Genomic DNA, 21,310 nt, shown 5'->3' on the forward strand with positions numbered 1-21,310 from the left:
GGTCAGAGGAAAAGTGCTGCATGACCAGAAGAGGCTGACAGGCCGGGGTTATAGTGCAGGAGTCAAGCAGAGCTGCATGCTTCCTGACATGTTTAGCTTTTTCTACATTTTCTATGGCTGGTTTTGCTTTTTGTTTACTTTTAATGCCTCTGGATGGCCTCTCTCTCCGTTTCGTTTTAATCTTCTGGTGTAATTTCATCACTGATCCTCCTCATTATAACGGCTGAGCTGGTCAGAGAGACGTCAGCTTCATGATTACACTCTTTCTCTTCCACTCAAAAGGACCATCACTGAACCACTAGTCCCTGACCAGCTTTATTGTGAATTCATTACGTTCTTTTATTCAGATTTGTACTTCCAAACCACTTAATATCATATCAAAAGAACGAGCGAGAGAGCTGTAAGAGGGAAAGAAAGGAGAGATAATGAGTCTCAATCAGTCGGACTGTGTCACAGAAGCTGTCGGCTCTCGCCTCCCTTCATGCTGAGCCCTGATTGGCTGTGGCACGTCAGCGGGCGGAGCCCATCGCTGAAGGCCAAAATGAGAAAGAGCAGCGTTTCAGTAAACGAGTGCCATAGCTTCCCTTCACCCTCGATGAAGATCACAGGCTGCCGATGCTCTAATGGTTCTGTTATCTGTGTCTGACAGTTAGTCCTCAGGGTCCACACACACACACACACACACACACTCACACACACACTCACACACACACACACACACACTCACACACACACACACACACACACACACACACACTCACACACACACACACAAAACCCACTGCAGGATGTAACATGTTCTAACAAACTGTATATGAAAAATTGACGGTTAAGAGCTCCGGGCTTTAATTTTTACATCTAGATTGTTTCACTGCTGTCATACAAAGACAACGTTAAGATAACTGATAATAAAGCTAATCAATAGAAAAGAAAAATGGAAATATATATGTGAGGAAATGTAGCACCCCTGCTGTTAAACAGTGTTAGATTAAGGTAAAAAGGTTATGCCATGTCATGTTTATTTATTTATTCATAAACCATAAAAATAGATAAATTAAATTACAGAACTGTCAGTCTAATTAATCATGTTCATTATAAAACATAGGGAATAAATGCCCGTTTAAAAAACACAAATAATGTATGTGACAGGAGCTTTTTATCCCTCGACATTAAAGAGTCTAACAACAGACATAAAACATAACAAAAGTAGATTATGATCTTTATCTAAAGATTATCATAATGTGAAATATACTGGATTCTTTGAAACAATAGATGATGCATTATTGTCTTATTATCATCCATCTGGGACAGGACTAAGGACCAACTAAAATGCAGCTTATCTGAGGCAAGCGTATTCTAAAAAGGCACTTTAGCAAATTCTAAAAATCACATGTGTTATTTTGTTTTAAAGACGACCCCTCACAGATTTGTATAAATAGGTTTTTATTAACTAAAAAACATCATTTTGATGAATCAAATCCCAAATGTTCGAGGTCAGATATCAGCTAGAAACCCCTTCCTATACATTTTAATAAACATATAAAAGGCATTGTGGCATTCTGGTTCTGTAAATGATTTCATGTTTGTCTTGTCAGTGACTCTGTGGCAGCAGGTGCTCCTCTATCTCTCTTTCAATTGAACCTTTCACTTGATTTTTTTTTTTTTTTTCCTGTGTTATTTTCAACTAATAAGTGTCAAAGTGCTGCTGAGCCCCTCGCCCCTCACAGTTTGGTGCCCGATATTGTTTCAGCAGAGTTCACGTTTATTATCCTTTTAATCACTGGGGTCCTCTGAAACCCTTCGGCTCTCCGCCCCTCTGGAGTTTGTTTGACAGGACAACAGTCGAGGTAGCCGCTGAGCTCCGAGGCCCCTCTGAGGCCGGTTGGTATAGCTTCCTAATTGAGGGTTTCCAGATCTCTGCTGATTTGTGTTTGTTTGAATAAAGTTGTGGAGTTCACGCCACGGGCCTCCTCTACCCTCGGCTTGACGTCATGAGGAGAGAAAGCACTCCACACCTCGTCCGATGCATTGTGTTGAGCCTTTCACTGCTGACACTCACATACTGTTTGAAAGATACAGAAACTTTCCTGTCTTACATAAACTTATTTGTTGTGAGTTTATTACCAAATTATTAGAAAATGGCAATGCACTCATTTAAAAGAAGACTATGGCCTTTGATAGATTTGTCCGTCTGCTTACATTAAAGATCTTTACATGGTAGCAAGCAACCTTTAGAAAATTGCAAAACTTTGTTGTTGTTTTTACTGTTATTATATTTCCCACATAAACCGTGTTTGCATTTTTTATTCACAGCATGATCTAAGTGACAGTAGTAAGGTTGGCCTGGTCTCATTACTAAATATGAGACTATTCCGTGCAATTGTTTTCATTCTTTTTCAGGGAAAAAACAACGATCACTATGTGTTTTATTTAAATACGTGTTACTGAAAAGAAGCAACTCTCCTCAACTCTATTCTTTAAGTTTTATCTACAAATATCAGAAATTCATTTGAGGAAACACAAGCAGCCCAAGTTTCCCAAATCAAAGTTCTTGTGGACTCCACATGATTTCTTTGCAGGCCTGATATGTAGCCACATTTGTAGGTGGTGGTCACCAGCTGTGGTGTAGCTCACAGGTACATCCAACTCAAAGGAGCTTTATATGAAATTCTGAGCACATCTATGATTGAGGGATTGCCTCCAACAGGGCTCTCAACATTGTGATCGTGCTGTGCCTCCGCGATACCGCCATCAGTTAGGGCGGCATTATCAATTGTAACCACAGTGCAGAGCGCCGTCCGTTAGCTAGCCAATGGGATACGCAAAACATGGACTAAAGTGCAAACACGAACGTACGAGCTACGCAAACAAAGCAAGAAGGAACTGGAATAACAAAACACACACACATAGAGATGGAGAGTGACTTCATCCTCTGCTCAGGTAGACAGTTAACCACTATATCGCTTGCTGCTATATTAACTGTCTAAATGTCGTATAGATAACCTTTTAAGGTGACGATCCAAGGTATATATTCAGCTAAAAGTTTGACTTAACTGCAGCACCTGATGATATGATGGAGACCAAAACAATTGAAATTGTTCAAGCGTGAACTCTGCTCCGCCATTCTGACTTTGGAACCACCTCTTTACCAGTATAACGGTGTTTTTTCCATCAGGGGGGATTTTCCTCTTCTGCTTTCTCCTTCACTCCCCTCCAGCCAATCAGTTGGTCTTATCAGCAGCATGCGTGTTTACCTTTGGACCAGCAGCCAAAGCTAATAGGACCACACCAACCACAACCCTCAGTGTGTGTGTGTGTGTGTGTGTGTGTGTGTGTAGGTGTGTTTGTGTGACTCTCGACTGAGTGTTTACACTCAACATGCCGATTGGTGCTCGATTCCTTGTCTGTGTGAGGACGGTATATCAAAGTAAGAAAACACAGGACCGCCACCGCCTTAGGCAAACAGGGTATCGTGTTTAACTCGTGAGATATCAGTAAAGAAATAAAAAACATGGCCAGGTCTACGTTCATCTGATTCCCACTCCTAATGAGTTCATTGTCTTAACAGTACATACACAAAAGAGAGCCTGGGGATTCTCTGGGAACAGACAGGTTCTTACTGGTAATTAATTTACAGTAGAGCATTCTAACTTGTAACCTTAAGCCTTTTAAACATGTAATATGATAAATCTGACTTAATTTGAATAAAATGTGGAAAACATGCCTGGGGTGAACATTAAGATATGAAAAATAGATATAAATCTTACTGATCTCTAGTCAGCTATAGCGACAAATCACACAAACTAAAGTGAAAACATGTTGGTCACGGTTTCTGCTTCAGTATTTCTTCATTTACAAACTGAGACCTACACTATATATACTACCACTTGACAACTTTACTGTTAATCCAGGTGTTTCTGACAGTCTGGTTTGTGTTCCTTTTTTTTTTGAAACATTGCGTAGATGATTAATCATTCAGCCCTAATGACATCAAGGCGAGCATCTTTTCTTTTTGTATCTGTGTCTTTGTCCGTTTCTCTTTCTGCTCTTTTTTGGTTGTTTTTTTGTTTTTCAAACCAGCAGAATTTGCTCCAGCTCTCATGGTTGCATCGCTGTTCCTCCTGTCTGCTCAATAAAAACATCTGCTGTCATAACAATAAAGAAGGGCGCTGAGGAAATAGAAATAAAGAAAGAAGAAATAGCCTCCCTGCTGGCTGAAAACAGACACAGAGCTGACTAATTGAGGGTTTGAGGGACGACCACAAATCAGAACTCCATGTTTTCTTCAGCACAGCGGGATGTTTTAGTGATTTTATTGCTTGCAGATTTTTAACATCTGTTACTGTTTCCCAATTTCTGTTACGTCTCTCTCTATTAATAGTCAGTGGAGACTTTAAAGGGTCCGTTTACCGGATTTATTTCAGGATGTTTTGCTAATTATTGTGTGTATTGGGGACACTGAGGGGGACGTCCTCTAGAAATTATTAATTAGACACATTGTGGACGTCAGGGAATGTAAGGGATGAAAAAAATACTTCTACTATAAGTAAAAGTAGCAATACTTAAGTGTAGAAATACTCTGTTACAAGTAAAATCATGCATTCAAAATTGTACTTGAGTAAAAGTGCAGAAGTATTTGCCTTGAAATATACTTTAAGTACCAATAGTAGACTACTCATTATGCAGAATGGCCCATCAAAATAATGTATATTACGCTGTTGAAGCTGGTTAAGGTGGGTCTCATTTTAATTAGGCTACTTTATATACTGCTATTATAATACATCAACATTCATTTCTTGATAATATCATTTATTATTTATAGGAATCTGCGAAAGTAACTAAGCTTTAACATGAATGTAGTGTAGAGTAAAATGTACAACATTTGCCTCTGGATGTAAGGGAGTATAAGAATCAAGTAGCATAAAATGGAATCAGTCAAATAAAAATTACATGTAGCTCAAAATAGTTCTTAAAGGGACAGTGTGTAAGATTTGGTGGCATCTAGTGGTTTGGTAGCAGATTGCAACCAACTGAATACTCCTCCACTCACTCCTCCCTCTCCAAGACTACGTTAACGTTTAAGTTCAAACAAGTCAAAAAACTACAATGGCCTTCAGGTTACGTAAAAACATGAAAGACTTTCTCCAGAGCCAGTGTTTGGTTTGTCCCTTCTGGGCTACTGTAGAAACATGGCGCACTCTGTGAAGAAAACTTTGTCTAATATGGATTTTAAAGTAACAAAAACACTACAATTCTTAGTTTTAGGTGATATGCACTAATGCAGTTATGAATATTATACTCCATTGCTGCTAATAGTCCTCCTGAGAAGCTGCACACTGGCCCTTTAATTCCGTCCATGCTTTAATGGAAACCAGGATTTCGTCAGCATAAGCATTTGTTACTTAAATTCCTCCAGTTTTGGTGAGCTCTTACTCAGTTTGGCTTCATCTTTGTCAGTTGTTGCTGACAAGACAAAAACCAAACAAGATCTGCTCTCAACAGTGTGTGTGCTCTGAGATGTTCTGAGTTATTCTGTGCTGCCGTCGTCTCACTGTAGTCTGACCTCTATCTGCTGCAGCGTTTCGATCTGACGTCTCCATTCTCTGTAAACTCCACTAGGCAGTCCTCGGGGTCCAGAGCGCTGCTGCTTCTTCTGTTTAACCTGTTCTTTCTTTGCAGTTGCTGTTTAGAGAGGTTGAAATGATGCATATATATGTTCAAACTGGGACTGCAAATGGACTGAAAAAATATTTTAATTATCAATTACTCCACTGATTCTATTACTTAATTACTGGATTTATCATTTTGTCTAGAAATGGTCAGAAAATAGTAAAAAAAATCATTCGTTCCTGAAACAATTATTCTAATTATAAGAATAGTTGCCAATTTGTTTTTTTGCAGACTGATTAACCAAAACCATTTTTCAGTTCAAACTGTTGCAGCTGCACAGATCAGAGGTCATATAAAAACATCTCCTAAAGCAGATGTTTGTTTGTTGCTGGACCTCGCATGTCTGGCCCTTTTATGATGAAACTCTGCTCGCAGCCACTCGGCTTGTTTCTTCTAACTGAACCACCTTCATGTGAGCCTCACAGTCCTCCGTCTGTTTACGTGGGAGTGTGTATGTAATGAAATGGCTGGATGGGTGTAAGTGTGTTTATCTCTGTAAATGTGAGTCTGCATCTAATTGTCTCTGAGTCAACACATCTGTCCACAAACTCTCTCAGAGACACAACACTTGTCTTCCGGATGAACTGGGTCAGTAATCTGTGAGTGCACGGCTCGATGAGATTTAAACAAAAAGTGCAATCATGCAAAGATTTTGTCATGGTTTGTTTTTTTGTTTTGTTTTGTTTTGTTGGATCCGGTGCAACTTCTGAACGAAACCAAACGCACCACATGTTCTGAATGCCTCATCAGTGATTCAGCAGCCTGAAAGACAGAGGAGAGGGCAGATGTGCCACATGTGGGAAATAGTCTTCCAGTTGAATTCTTGACTTTTGGCTCATTGTATTAATTAGGTGATATCTTACATTTCTTCCTTTTATTATCTTGATGCTCTTTAAAAAATACAGGCTCACTCTCTTGGATAAATACAAAAAGGGGTACCAGCATGCAGATTAGAGATGTGCACGCATCACCACGTACAAATACAATATGCACATACTAACACACAAACTTGTATGTCTTGGAAAAAGAAACCAACACATTGAACCCAAAGCACATTCCTGTGCATGCTGGTCGTTCTGTCTCTTCCTGTCTCCCCGGGATGCTTGAGGTTACTTTCTCACCTTTGCATACCTGGCCAATCAGAAGAAGTTCCTCCCTATTCCGTCACCAGACAAGATAAGAACATTGTCTAAACATACTAATGGCGATGTAGGTCCATCTGTTCGTCACACCAAGATATCTTGACATATTTGTAATAGATTTGGTCTCAAAATTGGAATTTACCACCAAAAAACAACTGAAAAACACTTGTTTTTCTTTGGCTTTTTCTTGAGTTCATGACTTGTATATTTATGGTTTACATGTTGTACTCTATTATATTCTCTTTTGCTCTCTTTTCTTTCTCCTGTAAATGTCTTTCTTAATTCTGTTTTGAAAAATGGTTCATAGAGTTTGCTTGATTTTGTCTAGCGCAAACTTCAAGTCACAGATCCCCCTAAAAAAACAGCTTGGTCCATGGTAACAATTGGACTTTTCGAAATATAAACTTCTGGGTGACTTTTCATGAAAGCATATTCATGGCACACATAGGATCAGACCACCACCACCACCGGTGCAAAATTCCCATTAATACTAAAGAAACATCAGTGTAAAACACCATGAAAAGTACTGAGTACATGTATTTTCCTAATAGGAGCACTTTCAACATTGCACACAAGATATTAATCTAACAGGCATGTCGGCATACGCTTTTTTAATCACACTCGTTCTTCCAAGAAGGATAAATCCTTTTGTTTGTCACGACGTCACTGATTTTAATCTCACTACTGGCAACGCTCTAATAACAACAAAATTAGCAGTATGTTGTTCTTTCCATCATTTGGTATTAGGAGATGTAAAGAGAACTGCGGCATCTGGAGGCTGCTGCCATAAGCGCTTTAATCATTCGTGTTATTGATTTTCCTCCTTTTCTTCTGTTTTCTGTTCAGCTAGGCCTCCTGCCTCACCAGTGCTGACCCTGAAGGTTTAGTGTTGTACCTCTGTTTGCTGAGTCTGCATGTTTTTTTCTCCCAGCAGTCATACAGTAAGACACACTGTTACCTGCTGGAGAAGGAACTATTTATTTACCTTTAAATGTGCTTCAACAGTAGCTTTTACAGAGAGAGGAGAAGGTTACCTACGGACCTCCCCTTCCACTGATCCTCCCAGCTGGCAATGGGGTTCTAACTGGTGTCTCTCACTGGTTTCTCCCACAGGGGTATTAAGAGGACGCCGGTCATATACCTCAGTTGTCATTGGCCACAGGGGTCACTTATATGTTACAAACTGACTGTGGTTTTACTGATAATCTACAAGCTGCCAGGTGTGTTCATCATGGGGATTCAGATTTTTGTTGTGATGTGGATGCATTGGTCGGACTTTTTGGTTTCATACTACAGAGATTATGCACAAATCTGGGTACCAAGTTGAGAGCAGTTTTTCAACCTGATAGTAGTTGAAAAGTACTTAAAGCTACTTTGAGGAACATTTATTTAGTTTTGATGTAGTGCTGTCCCTGTGGACAGAAGTGGTAGTGTCTCTGAGCACCAGACTCCCTTTAGAAAACCCCTAATTTTACTGGAACAGTCAGCCCCGCTCAGTCCTGGTTCTGGTTTTCCCGTGCCTCCCTTCCCTCCAGCGGTCCAAGCAATGCGGCAAAGTTGTGCTCCTTGTCAGAGGTCTGGTCGCTGCTGGAGGCCCTGCTTGAGTCGCAGCTGAAGGAGTCTCTAGTGAACCTGTATCATTTTGTCCGTTTTGCCAGATTTCGACATGGTGTCACCGATGACAAGCGTTACAGAAACAGTCGATCTTCTCGTTGGCGGTCTCGTTTGCTAACGTCGGTCATATAGGTACATCCCTATTACAAGAGACTGAAGGTCATCATCGTAACTTTAACTTGTGTGAGGAATGGATGACCCTGTCCTCTGGAGATGTCATGAAAATGTCCTAAAGGAAGACACCAAAGCCCCAGATTAATAGATGAAAGATTTTGCCCTTCAAGGATTTACTGACCCCAAAGTCTTCCTCTTTATGTGTTTCCCTCTGCAGGAGGAGTACAGGGCCGAGGGCATCATCTGGCACAACATCGAGTACATCGACAACAGCGGCTGCCTCAACCTCATCAGCAAGAAACCCACAGCGCTGTTCCACCTGCTGGACGAGGAGTGCAAGTACGCCACCTGCTGAATTAGAGCTCACACTTTAGAAAGCAGCGGTTAGCAGAATAACTTCGAAAAAAAAGTTTTGTACTTCTGGTTAGAGATATAAAGACGATAAGGTGGAAAATATGTGAATCTTCCCTTTAACTAATGGGTGTGAACATATGCATGGTCAAAAGATGATGACCCCCTGACCTTTACTCTAGCTCTGCTATCAGGACAAAATATCCTCTATTTCAAAGCATTTCAAAAGTAACAACAATCTGGTATTTTTATTGGAAAGATCTGATCTGTTCTTTTTAAATAAACATGATTATTGGTGGTTGTTGGCGTATGTGGAGCACCAATTAGAAGGCAAAGTAATGTTTATAAATGATGTAGGAGTCCAATGCCTCATTGACTTATTTCTGATTTACATCCTAAGCTTTCCTGAACGTTGTGGAGGGCAAAACATATTTCATTGTAGCATGCTTTGTGGATATAGCTCTGCAAAAGCACCTTTAGCGCTAAACTTGTGAACCAAAGACAAAGACGCTGGAGCTTCTACCAGCATCTCTGGATCACGTTTTATCCTCGCCCCTTTTCTCTGAGGTTAAAAAACACTCTCCTCCTGCAGGTCAGCACTCTGCCTCTCCATAAATCAAACCCAGAGCCTCCCCCCCCCACACACACACACACATAAAAATACATCAGGCGGTACACACACAGCCATATCTATCTATGTTAGCTGTCATCTTACTTGCCACTTAGCATAGCTGCTTCATCTGGATCTAATAACGCGTGGAATGGACCGAATGATGTGTATATGTTTGTGCGTAGAAATATGTATGTGTGGGTGGAGAGGAGGTCGGGGGGGGGAGCACTTCTGGAGAATTAGGGTCAAAGGGGGATCTCTTTGAGGGAGGGACCGGCTCTCTCCTGGGGTTTTTATGCTGTCACAGGAAGGAGCTTCATGCTAAATGATTACACAGTAAGAGAGAAAGACGCTTAGAGATCTCATCATTCACAGTTAGTGGGAGCTCGCGGGGGTTTCGGGGGGCCTCTGGAGAAGTGGATTAGGTTTCTGCAGGACGGGGGGGACGAGTGTGGGGGTCCACTTCTACAGTAACAGCGTCACGCTTTAAGCCCCCTGCGGATAGACTGCAGCCAATAGTGAGTTTCAGACGTGCGGTGAGGAGAGGTTTAGATGATGGGAAACATCCCTTGAGGTACGTTGAGGTTAGAGGTCAGTGGGTGAAATGTGCATGAAGCAAATGTAAAAACACCAAAGATGAATGTCTAAGTAGAGGTGATGCAACTTTGGTTAAATTTGAGCCATTGCATTGAGTTTGTGGCGTTGTTTTAATCCCTGAGGGTTAATGGAAATGCTGTATCCTTTCTTTAGACTTTGAGAAATGCAGAGTGCGATCATCAGCTGCCACATTGTCATTTCTTTGTTTTCAAAAGTAGATGAAAATAAAAAAATTGGAATAGTTGGTTGTTTATGCTATTTAGCTTCCCCTGTTACCACGAAAATAAGTTCAAAAGAGTTTTCCTAAGAAAACATTCCGCAGTGCAAGTCAAATTTCATTGTCCCATGATTTATGTTTTCAACCTGCGTCTGATTAAAATAACTGTTTCTTCTAGTTTCCCTCAGGCCTCCAATCAGACCTTGCTGGACAAGTTCAAGCGACAGCATGAAGGAAACAGCTACATCGAGTTCCCGGCTGTCATGGAGCCCGCCTTCATCATCAGACACTACGCTGGTAAAGTCAAGTATGGAGTCAAGGTGAGATGCTCCGGTGTGTCAGAATATGCGACAATGCACACAAGTTAAGTGTTTGTATTGTTTGCACACCAGCTTACTACACCATTAGCATCCTGCAGTATTGTGAGACAATCCTTTTCTTTTTTTGTAATTTACCTGTATCGAAGATTAACTCATTTTTTAAAGATAGGGGTCTATCAGGGATTTGTGGATACTACGAGATAAAAAGGTGACATCTCTTTGCAAGCAGAGGCAAACTACAATCTGGATTTATGTTTATTCAGATGTTTTTTTACGTGGTTTGAACACCTAAGACATCATACAAAGGCCAAAACTACAGTGGCTGAAATCAGATTTGCAAACTCGTTTTTGAGGTTTTACAACTGAACTCCAGCTGTCCTAATTGTATCCACTATTTGTCTGATTTTATCTTCTTTTGAGCGACTTAATAAAGAACAATTTTCATTACAACTAGCGGAAAATTTGTAAAGAAAGAATGTTTTTATTGCGAATTTGAGCCAAGTAGTTAACTTTGTACTTCGGTGAGTTTTGAACCTTAGAGAAAGTCTAATCACAACAAAGCTTTAATTATCTAACAATGAGGAAAACTATTAATGTAATATGGCTCTTCAACAGAAGTGAAGCTTATCTGGTGCATGTTTTCGATCTTTTTCTAATTCCCTAAATGTAAATCAAACAGAACTCTTCTGTCCGTGTGGTTAAAGTCTAAAATCAAATCTCAGAACAGATGAATGAAACTTCTCCTCGCGTCACTTCAACCTTTATGGATCTCTGCGGCGACCTACTCGTTGTTCTGTCGACCCATTTCTTCACCTAAATCAAAATTCCCCGTTTGCTTCCCAGTTGCGTTTTGATAAGAAGCACATGTGCTGGAACGGGGGGAGCGTATTGTTGTTTGACGGTATAATGTAAATCCATAACAGTTGGTTATCGTGGAGGTTTGGAAAAGGTATCCAATGTCCTCTGAGAGCCAAGGAGTTGTTTGGTGTGAATTGTGCCGCGAGAGCCACAGTCGTGAAATGTGTCTGACGTTGGCTCGCGGGCGAACAAACAGCTGAGTCGAATCAAACGGAGAGAGAATACGCTGAAGGGTTTATAGTTCATAGCTCTGTTATCATAGCGTGGCTTCAATCAAAGTGTTTAATGGCTTACAGACACACAGAAGAAGAGAGGGCGGTTGACTTTGTGTGCTTAATCAAGTGTTTCTGCACCTCATATTTTAAATCTGGGTGAAATAAATCTGGATTTCTGTTCCAAACAGATTACATATGTTAGAAAATAGTTGCTGAAAACTTGTAAAAATGTTTTGTGTGATTTTTTTAATCATTCAAAGATAGTTGGACAAACCCAAAACACTTTTATTTTTTGCTTTTCCCCAGACTTTAATTTGTTGACTTTTATTTTCACACGGGACACGGACTACGTCTCAACTCGCACTTTTTTCTTACGTCACATGACTTCAGGAGCACGCTGTGAGCGTCAAATATTGCTGCAACAGGCTGAAAGCAAAAGATGCAATAAAAAAATTGGCAAGTTATTCATACACCATTTGGTGACACCTGGCTGGCCTACCAGCACTACTAAAGTTAACTAATCAACCATGTGATATCTTGTTTGTGGAAACAAAAGTGAAAAAAAGTTGCGTATATACTCACTTACTTTTCTCGTCGTTACCATGACAGCAGAGACCTTAGGAAGTCTCCAACCCCACCTTATGTAACTTTTACATTTTGTTCTTTGTACAGACTAAACAAAAAAGATGGAAGATGTTAATTAGAGGTGCTGTTGTTACCAGTGGACAGAGCCAGGCTAGCTGTTTCCCCCTGCTTTCAGTCTTTATGCTAAGCTAAGCTAACCGCTAGCAGATGTAAGAGTGGTAAATATGTGAAATATTTGCACATAACTCGTAACGTCCTGAAAAAGACAAGACAACATTTTCTGCTTGAGTTTATGATTTTTTATTTCTCTATTTTGACATTGTGATTGACACAAAAACTGCGAAATTTGCTCTTTTGATGAGAAAATGTCAATAACAGGATAAAGAAGCAGACAGTTTATTGTTGTCCGTGTGATATTATGATGAACTCTGTCCTCAGAGGAATAACTAACACTTGGCTGGACGCACATGTGTGTCTCTCTCCTTCATCCAGGACTTCAGGGAGAAGAACACTGACCACATGCGCCCCGACATCGTGGCCTTGCTCAAGAGCAGCAAGAAGGCCTTCATCTGCGGCCTGATGGGAATCGACCCGGTGGCGACCTTCCGCTGGGCCGTGCTGCGGTCCTACTTCAGAGCCCTGGTGGCTTTCAGGGAGGCCGGCCGCAGACACACCCACAAGAAAACTGGTGAGGAAACGTCTTTAAGGTCCCGATATAGTAATGAACTTAAAGTTTAGAAACCCTGAAAACCTGTTTCCTCAATCAGCTTCGTACTGTGAGTCGTTGGATCCTACATGAACACACTTTGATCTAAAGTTACTCTAGTTTGGGTTTTTTAACATGTTTGTGGTCTTAGTTAGAAATAGCTGATGTCATGTGCCTCGTGTGCTCCAATCAGCATTAGAATCGGAACGTCGTGACAGTTGATGGGTTGCTTGGTTACCGTAAATCAAATATGTTTTAACCATACAGTCCTGGTGAAGCAATTTAATTTATTCTTTTAATCTTTGAATAGATAATACGTAGATTTCATGAATATTTTATGTTACAAAGAAATACGAAAGATTTGAAGCCAAGTCTCCATTTGCTTTAAAGCTACACAAGAACATTTTGAACACAACATACAGTCAAAAAATATAGTTTTTTCCATTTAAAACAACAATAATGATTAACGAATCATTGTTTATGTAATTTATAAAGCAAAAAATCCCAACATATGTTCCCTTTTCCTTCTCAAATGTGATAGTTTCTCTGTTTTTTATGATTGTTAGTGCATTATCTCTTGGTTTTGGACTATTAGTCAGACTAAACATGCAAATTTATGGATCTGCAGCAGGCATTTTGACTACTTTTTTGGCATTTTATATTTTTTGGCATCCCAAGTTTGCAGCAGGCAACAATAATTGTGTGCTCCATATAATGTTTCCACATTATGACTCTTACTAATAGATGATCTTAACGCCATCGCTCAACACACACGCGTACTTCACTTTATTCATTACCGTGAAGAAAGCTGTTTTCATACTGAGACGTACAAACTCCTGTTCTAACGGAGCCAAGAACAACAGGGTGTGTTTGAGGAGGTGAGGAGGTTTAACTCTGAGTTGTGCTTCTGCTGTTGATGATGAAGGAGGAGGAAGAAAAAGGTGTTGATCTTCTTCTGCAGTTTATTTTCACAAACTGGGAGGAGCGTTACATTGCAGATTGTTTGAAAATGTCTCCACTGACTTACCTCAGAGGGGTTTGTGTCTTTGTTCTCTCTAATTCTTATCTTCCTCGTCATCCTTTTTCTTTTTGCTGCTCTTCTTCTCCTGTTTGTTGATTCACCAACTTCCCTTTTCATCTCCCTTTTTTTATTCATATTTTTTCATTTCCTGTCTTTTTTATTTTTTATTTAACATATAAAACATACAACATATATAAATAAGTGTCTTCTTCTCTTCTTTCCGCTCTCCATCTCTCTGTTTTAGGGAACGATGCAGCAGTTCCCTGTGCAGTCGTCAAAACTGTCGACAGCTTCAGTTTCCTTCATCACCCGGTTCACCAGAGGAGCCTCGAGATCCTCCAAAGATGCAAAGACGAGAAGTACAGTAAGTAACTCTCCGCCGTATTGTATCGAATCATGAAGGTCTTCTGGTTTCCCGCTGCAGTAAACAGGGTCCAACTCAGGAAAAAAACAAAGACTGAAACACTGTTTTTGTTCTTTTTTTTCTCCAGTATTTTCATCCACTTTCACCTTTTTATCTTTTTAATCAAACATTGAGAAATTCTCTTAAATAAATAATAATGGTCCATTTGCACACACAACAGACATGAAAGGCAAATATGAAGGTTACCACTATGCAACGTAATGTTTTATTCAAAATGTTTCCATCGGTCAGTGCAGTTGTTTTAAGAATGAAGAAGGCGGTTTTACAAAAATACACTTTAAATTAAACTGGTTTTAATACAAAATAATAGATATTTGCAACAAAAAAAAATCTCTCTTTCAAATTTATTGATTATGGTTTTTTTTTCCAATGTGTGTTATTTTTATTTAGCTTTAATTACATGTTTCAAATTTTATCCCACGTTGTAGTGGAATATTTGCTGGGTCAGGAGTGACGATGCCGTTGGAAAACTGTTTAATTATATTTACTGGTGTCAATAAAGACCTCTTTGTGTTGTTCAGGTTACGAGCCACCTTTAGAACTTTTCTTAGAAAGTGGTTCCTTTTCTTCAGGATACTTTTTTTTATGTGTTAAACTGGACTTTAAATTATTTATTTTGTACTATAATGATATTTTGGAGTTAAACTCAAACCCTTACCTCATCTAAGCAGTATTTGAAAGGTGCTCTCTGTTAATGGGGTTTATGATGGGATGGATTCATGTCGATAAAGGTTTGCTGAATTGAGGTGAGCTGAAGCGCTCTCATTTAAAAAAACAAAAAAAACCAATCAGAAGCCGTTCACTGAGCTCAACCCAGTCAAAGAAATTAATTTCAGGCTGTATTGAAAAAGTCAATGGTGATGAAATTGAGAATTATGGATCGCTGATGGTTTTCAGCCTGCAGTAAGCTGCTTTTATTACAGCTTTTAATAAGATATTGGAAATTATCTGGGTCACATTGAGCTCTGGTCCGATTGACTCACTTAACTGCAGAGACTTATTCCCCACGGATGAGTGACCAGACGAATGAATCAGTCACATGGGAACCGGCAGCGTTTAATGACCCCTTCGGATTTTTCTGGTCATCCTTTTCCCAACATTAAGCTCCAGATATGTACGTATTTTATTCTACATGTGGGGGCTGAGTGTGTTTATTGTAAACCTCCAAGTGTCACATGTCTTCCTGTTGATAAGCAGTGGGATTTGACGGAAATTGATTTCCAAGAAAATTCCCCAAAGAGTTTCCTCCACTAATGGGAAACTCCACTGATTTTACACATCACCATCAGAGTATTTATACATCTCTGGAAAAAAAGTAGTTTGATGTCTTTTGTGGCTCTGGATAAAGGAAAAATAAATTAGTGTATTTCCCTAAAATGGGAAACTGTTCCTTTAGCTCCATCCAGTATCTCGACAGTTTTTCAGGGATCACCTTTACTGAAGTGTGTGTGTGTGTGTGTGTGTGTGTGTGTGTGTGTGTGTGTGTGTGTGTGTGTGTGTGTGTGTGTGTGTGTGTGTGTGTGTGTGTGTGTGTGTGTGTGTGTGTGTGTGTGTGTGTGTGTTTGTGTGTCCGTGTGTTGACTTCCCTGTGCCAGCAGTTCTGTGATATCTCCCAAGTGTAACGGTGTAGAGGATGGTAAAGTGGCTCTGCATCATGCCTTTAACACACACACGCATAGTAAAACTAGCACTGATATTTCTTTGATTAAAATAGTAAAAGCACTGAGTTAAAACTTTTACAAGAGAAAACCCCAAATGTAAACTGGGAACACCCGTCTCATTAGCTGCTTGTTTTCATATGTAATGTCTCCATCGGCATTACTGTACATTTCACACTGCCAACTCCACCGAAAACACACAACGCTTGGGGCCGACTGGGGAAAAGTAAAGCCCGTCTAAGACAAGAGCAAGATGAAGCTTTAGAAGAGGATGAAAGTAGACAGATAGAGAGAGAGATAAAGGGAGGGTCATACGGGGAAAGTACAATCCTACTTTTAGCTCATTTTAAATTTGGCTGTAGTCAGAAGACCATGCAGGTTCTTACAACAAATGTAGCAAAATCTTTTCCTGTGTTCTGTTTTCAGTCCATGATCACAGTTTAACTAAATGTGTCTTACCTCTGTAAACAGTCAGACTCTTCTGTGGATTTACAGACTGTGACTGTGGCAAACGATCAGAGACAGTTTCGACTGAACCAGATCATTGTGGTCCAAAAATGTGTGATTTTTTTTCTGAAAATAGTAAAATCATCATTGATATAGGCTGTTTTAAATATAATTACCTGATTGCAGGGACTGTATGATGATTACTTTGATTTTAAAAAGACATAAAGTGTGGAAGCAAAACCATAACTTTGCATTTGCTCCACTTACTTTTCTTGCTTAGACAATCAAGCTGTGTACGAAATACAGTTTGTCCATGTTGAAAGCAATGTGGTGGTTTGACTGTAAAGGTGAAGTGATGTCGGAGTAAGATCTAAATGCTGTGGTCGTATATGAAGATGTAAATAAATAAAACATTGCTTTAAATCTCACATATGTCCTCCTCTCTCCTCTTCTGCCCTCCTGTCGTCCAGGTATCACCAGGAAGAATCCCCGAACGCCTCTGTCGGATCTTCAAGGCGCCAACACCCTGAATGAGAAGGCCAGCTGGTGAGTACGACCCAAAACAAGTGACTGAGTCAAGTCTGCCTCAAGGGGGGTTGACCTATATGCACAGTGAAAGAGACCCACCATGTTTTGACCTTTGGATAAGGAAGAATCTTCCCCACATTAACAGGGAAAACATTTAGGAAACCTCTGAATCAAGGACGTGGAGTTTGAATTTGGTGGAATTTGGTCCTTAGAAAATCTTCATTCAAAGAAAGACATATCCAAATAATAATGATGAGAATAATGAGAATAATGAGAATAATTTAAATAAAATTAATAATAATAATAAAAACAATATTAATAATGCCATTAATAATACCATTACATATAATATATATTATATATTATATAATATTATATAATATAATATAATATAATATAATATATATATAATATTATATAATATTATATTATATAATATTATATTATATAATATTAAATTATATTATATATTATATTATATATAATATAATAATAATAAAATAACATAAGTAAAAAAAATATTGATAAAAATGCAAAGCAGGAACAAATGCAAATTACCGATAAAATACTTAAGAAAAGACCAAACAGTAAGAGTGTAAAACGGCATTAAGCAGTATTTCTGATATTAACATTGTTAATATCCTCTTTTGCAGGGATGTCTACGGTGTCGGCTGCAACGGTCGCAGCTCCAGGTCCGGTCGTCTGTCCTCGACAGGAAGTCCAGCCCTGGAGGAAGACGGGATCTTCCTCAACTCGACCAGCAGCAAACTCCTGGAGAGAGCGCAGGGAATCCTCCTGTGAGTGACACACACACACACACACACACACACACACACACACACACACACACACACACACACACACACACACACACACACACACACACACACACACACACACACAGAAACTCACACCAGACTTTCTTCTACCTACCTATCTGGAAACTTTTGACTCCAATCTGTTGGTCCAAGCTGATGAATTCAAAATCAAAACGTGAAAATGTGAACATCCCTCAGCTGCAGGCTCTAATCAATAATATTGATATAGTCCATATGTCCAAGGAATTATTTTCAACGTATGTTCTTTCATATATCGTACTTTCAGCAATTTTTATTTACTTCTGTTAGCTGGTGGATGAGCAACAGTTTTCAGAATCAATCCAGGAGGACCTAGGAAAGAATTGCTAACCATTTGCATTATGGGTAGTGTAGTAGCCAGGGTATTCAGATGAATAAGATAAGATAAAATAAGATAATCCTTTATTAGTCCCGCAGCGGGGAAATTTACAATATACATATACATATGAGTATCTCTGGTTCCACTCTATCATTTTTTTTTAAGTGTAATCTGTAATAATGAAACCAACTTGATGAATGTACATACTTTTTTAAATATTATCATAACTTGAATTATTATTTTATATATATTTATATATATATTTTAGTATAAATAATAAAATTAAATATTGAAATAATATTTCTCATCTGCAGGAGGAACAAAAACATCAAAAGCAAGCCGAGCCTTCCCAAGGTAAGACACAGACAAGATACAGCAAATATAGAAATACAAATAGATTTATTAATCAGGTGTCAGCTTACAGACATATATATATATATATAGTCATATCTGTTTTTTTGTGAACGCAGCACTTGTTGGACGTGAAGTCTCTGCGTTACCTGAGCAGCGTGACGCTCCACGACCGCATCACCAAGTCTCTGCTCCACCTGCACAAGAAAAAGAAGCCACCCAGCATCAGCGCCCAGTTCCAGGTCAGTGCTGCCGTCGCCCCCTGCTGGAGGATCAGAGACTTACAACAACAGTAGTGACTCAGCAGCTGCTGCAGCTTTAAGGGATTACAAGTGTTAAAGAATGTATTACATACACTACGCCTATTGTAAAAATAATACATATTGAGTTAAGACATACATCAGGATATGAGATGTTTGCACATTCCTTTACACAAATTCTTATAAACTATACTGAAATGGCAATAAAACATGTTTAATCTTGAATCAAAGATGCAGCCAAACCTTTACAGAACTAGAGCTGCATTGTTTTGTAACATGAAAGGGGCATTTTTTCAGTGATCAAAGAAGTACTGTAATATTTGACTGCAGTAAATGTAGCAATGCCACAGTGTTAAAATACTCAGTTAGTAAAGTAAAAGTACATAATGTATTACCAGCAAAGTACTCATTATGGAAATTGGCACATTTCAGAATTGTGTATATTTTATGATTTCATTATAAATATTGTTATACTATGGGTAAGTCTCTTTAATGTTGCAGCTGCTAAAGATGTAGCTAATGTAATTTATTTATGTACTGCTTAGTATTTTAATCAATAATAATATATCATATTTTATTTAATGATAATATTTTCTAGAAATAATCTGGATATGAAAAGTAACACATAACTTAATCTATCACTTAAATGTGGTGAATTAAATATTACAATATTTTCGTCTGAAATGTAGTGGAGTAGAATATAAAGTAGCATAAATGGGAACTACTCAACGTAACTACAAGTACCTCAACATTGTACAGTACTTGATTAAATGTACTGAGTTGCTTTCCACCGCTGCATCTCTACATTTAATGAGGATGTGAGGTCACTGGTTTGTGTTTGTGTCTGCAGGCGTCCCTCAACAAGCTGATGGAGACTCTGGATCAGTCAGAGCCGTACTTTGTCAAATGTATTCGCTCCAACGCAGAGAAGGTAATTTCTGCTGCAGACGATTCATTGCTTAATTTTGTCTTTCAATGAAGGACTGCTGATTTCAGATTGTTTACTCTCTCTGTCTCTCTCTCTCTCTCTGTTAGCTGCCGTTGCGTTTCAACGACAGCCTGGTGCTCAGACAGCTCAGATACACAGGAATGCTGGAAACCGTCCGGATCCGACAATCAGGATACAGCATCAAGTACACCTTCCAGGTAATCCTCTCCTTCTGCCGTCTAACAGCACATCTATCAGTCCATGTCATGTTAGTGTTACATGTGTGGAGCTCTGGGCGGTTAGTTTGCATTTTTATTTCCAAGTTTTAATGGTCATAAAACTGTCTCTATGTATGTATCGTTTTCTATCTTACATCGTACATTGTAAGCCATTGAAAACACAGTAAAATCTAACAAAGTCAATAAACCTGATTCTGATTCTAATCTTACTTTTTATTGCTGCAAATATATGGCTGAATGTAGAGAATCACAGTCATGAATCCACTAGAAAATCACATTTTTCATTAAAATTGAAGAGCAGGATTAGGAATATTCTCTATTTCTCAGAAGATATCTTAGAATTAACTGAAATTGTTAAGCTCCTTGTATCTAAAACTGCTTCACACCATGTTGCAGGACTTTGTGCGTCACTTTCATGTGCTGCAGCCTCGAGGCACGAGCCCAACCAAGTCAGGCATCAGGGAGTTTTTCAGACGGATCCACCTGCCGCCTGCTGGATATCAAGTGGGCAACACGATGGTACGTAATCTGGATCCCAGTTCATCATTGGTGTACCATTTTATTCTGTTTGACTGAAACCCCACGTTTATTTAAAAAATGTTCCTGTGGGATGCAGGTGTTCCTGCGGGAGGCGGAGCGTCAGCGTCTGCAGACCCTCCTCCACCAGGAAGTCCTGCGGCGAATCGTCACGCTGCAGCGCCGCTTCAGGGCCGTCCTGGAGAGGAAGCACTTTGTGGACATGAGGCGAGCCGCCTTTGTCATCCAGGTGAGACGTTGTGGCGGGGAGGAGAGGTTCAGTGAGTCTGCATCCCCGTCTCTGCAGTCTCATTTGTGCAGTTTATAAATATTATTTCAAATTCTCATTAGCTGTAAAATGACTTTAAGTGCATCATGAATCAATGACAGCCAAGTTACATCCTCCCAGAGGAGTTTCCGTAGTCCATTAAGGCGGCGTAACCTTAAACTGTTTAGGCATTAAGTGATTAATAGTTGCATTTACTCCTGATATACAAGGAACATGGTCCTCTAAATGTAGTCTCCTGGTGAGAGATGATACTAATGTACAGTTTCCACTTATTACTCTAGCTATTATTGCTCCCACTTTCTTATATTCAGTATATCTATTTGTCTTCTGAGGGAGAGAGTGAACGAAAGCAAACAGTGAAAGGATTGACGGAGGAAGAAAACACTGCATTGAGGCCTTCATGACTGTATGTTTTTTCTGGAAGAGTCTTGAGAGGGGGATTGTCCAAATCTCTGTCATCTACTGTATACTGCT

At 39.4% G+C, this 21,310-nt stretch overlaps 1 protein-coding gene across 1 annotated transcript in view; it reads left to right on the forward strand.

The window, feature by feature from the left end:
• LOC129107814 (unconventional myosin-IXAb-like) overlaps window positions 1-21,310 on the forward strand; it is a 140,894-nt gene that overhangs the window by 99,848 nt on the left and 19,736 nt on the right. Inside the window, 12 exon segments of the mRNA XM_054619374.1 lie at window positions 8,758-8,879; window positions 10,494-10,635; window positions 12,786-12,981; window positions 14,265-14,384; window positions 17,020-17,095; window positions 17,731-17,874; window positions 18,568-18,607; window positions 18,724-18,846; window positions 19,715-19,795; window positions 19,900-20,010; window positions 20,428-20,550; window positions 20,648-20,797. Coding sequence (XP_054475349.1) covers window positions 8,758-8,879; window positions 10,494-10,635; window positions 12,786-12,981; window positions 14,265-14,384; window positions 17,020-17,095; window positions 17,731-17,874; window positions 18,568-18,607; window positions 18,724-18,846; window positions 19,715-19,795; window positions 19,900-20,010; window positions 20,428-20,550; window positions 20,648-20,797 — 1,428 coding nt within the window.

Source organism: Anoplopoma fimbria, chromosome 19 (genome assembly GCF_027596085.1).
Source record: "Anoplopoma fimbria isolate UVic2021 breed Golden Eagle Sablefish chromosome 19, Afim_UVic_2022, whole genome shotgun sequence".
Lineage (NCBI taxonomy): Eukaryota > Metazoa > Chordata > Actinopteri > Perciformes > Anoplopomatidae > Anoplopoma > Anoplopoma fimbria.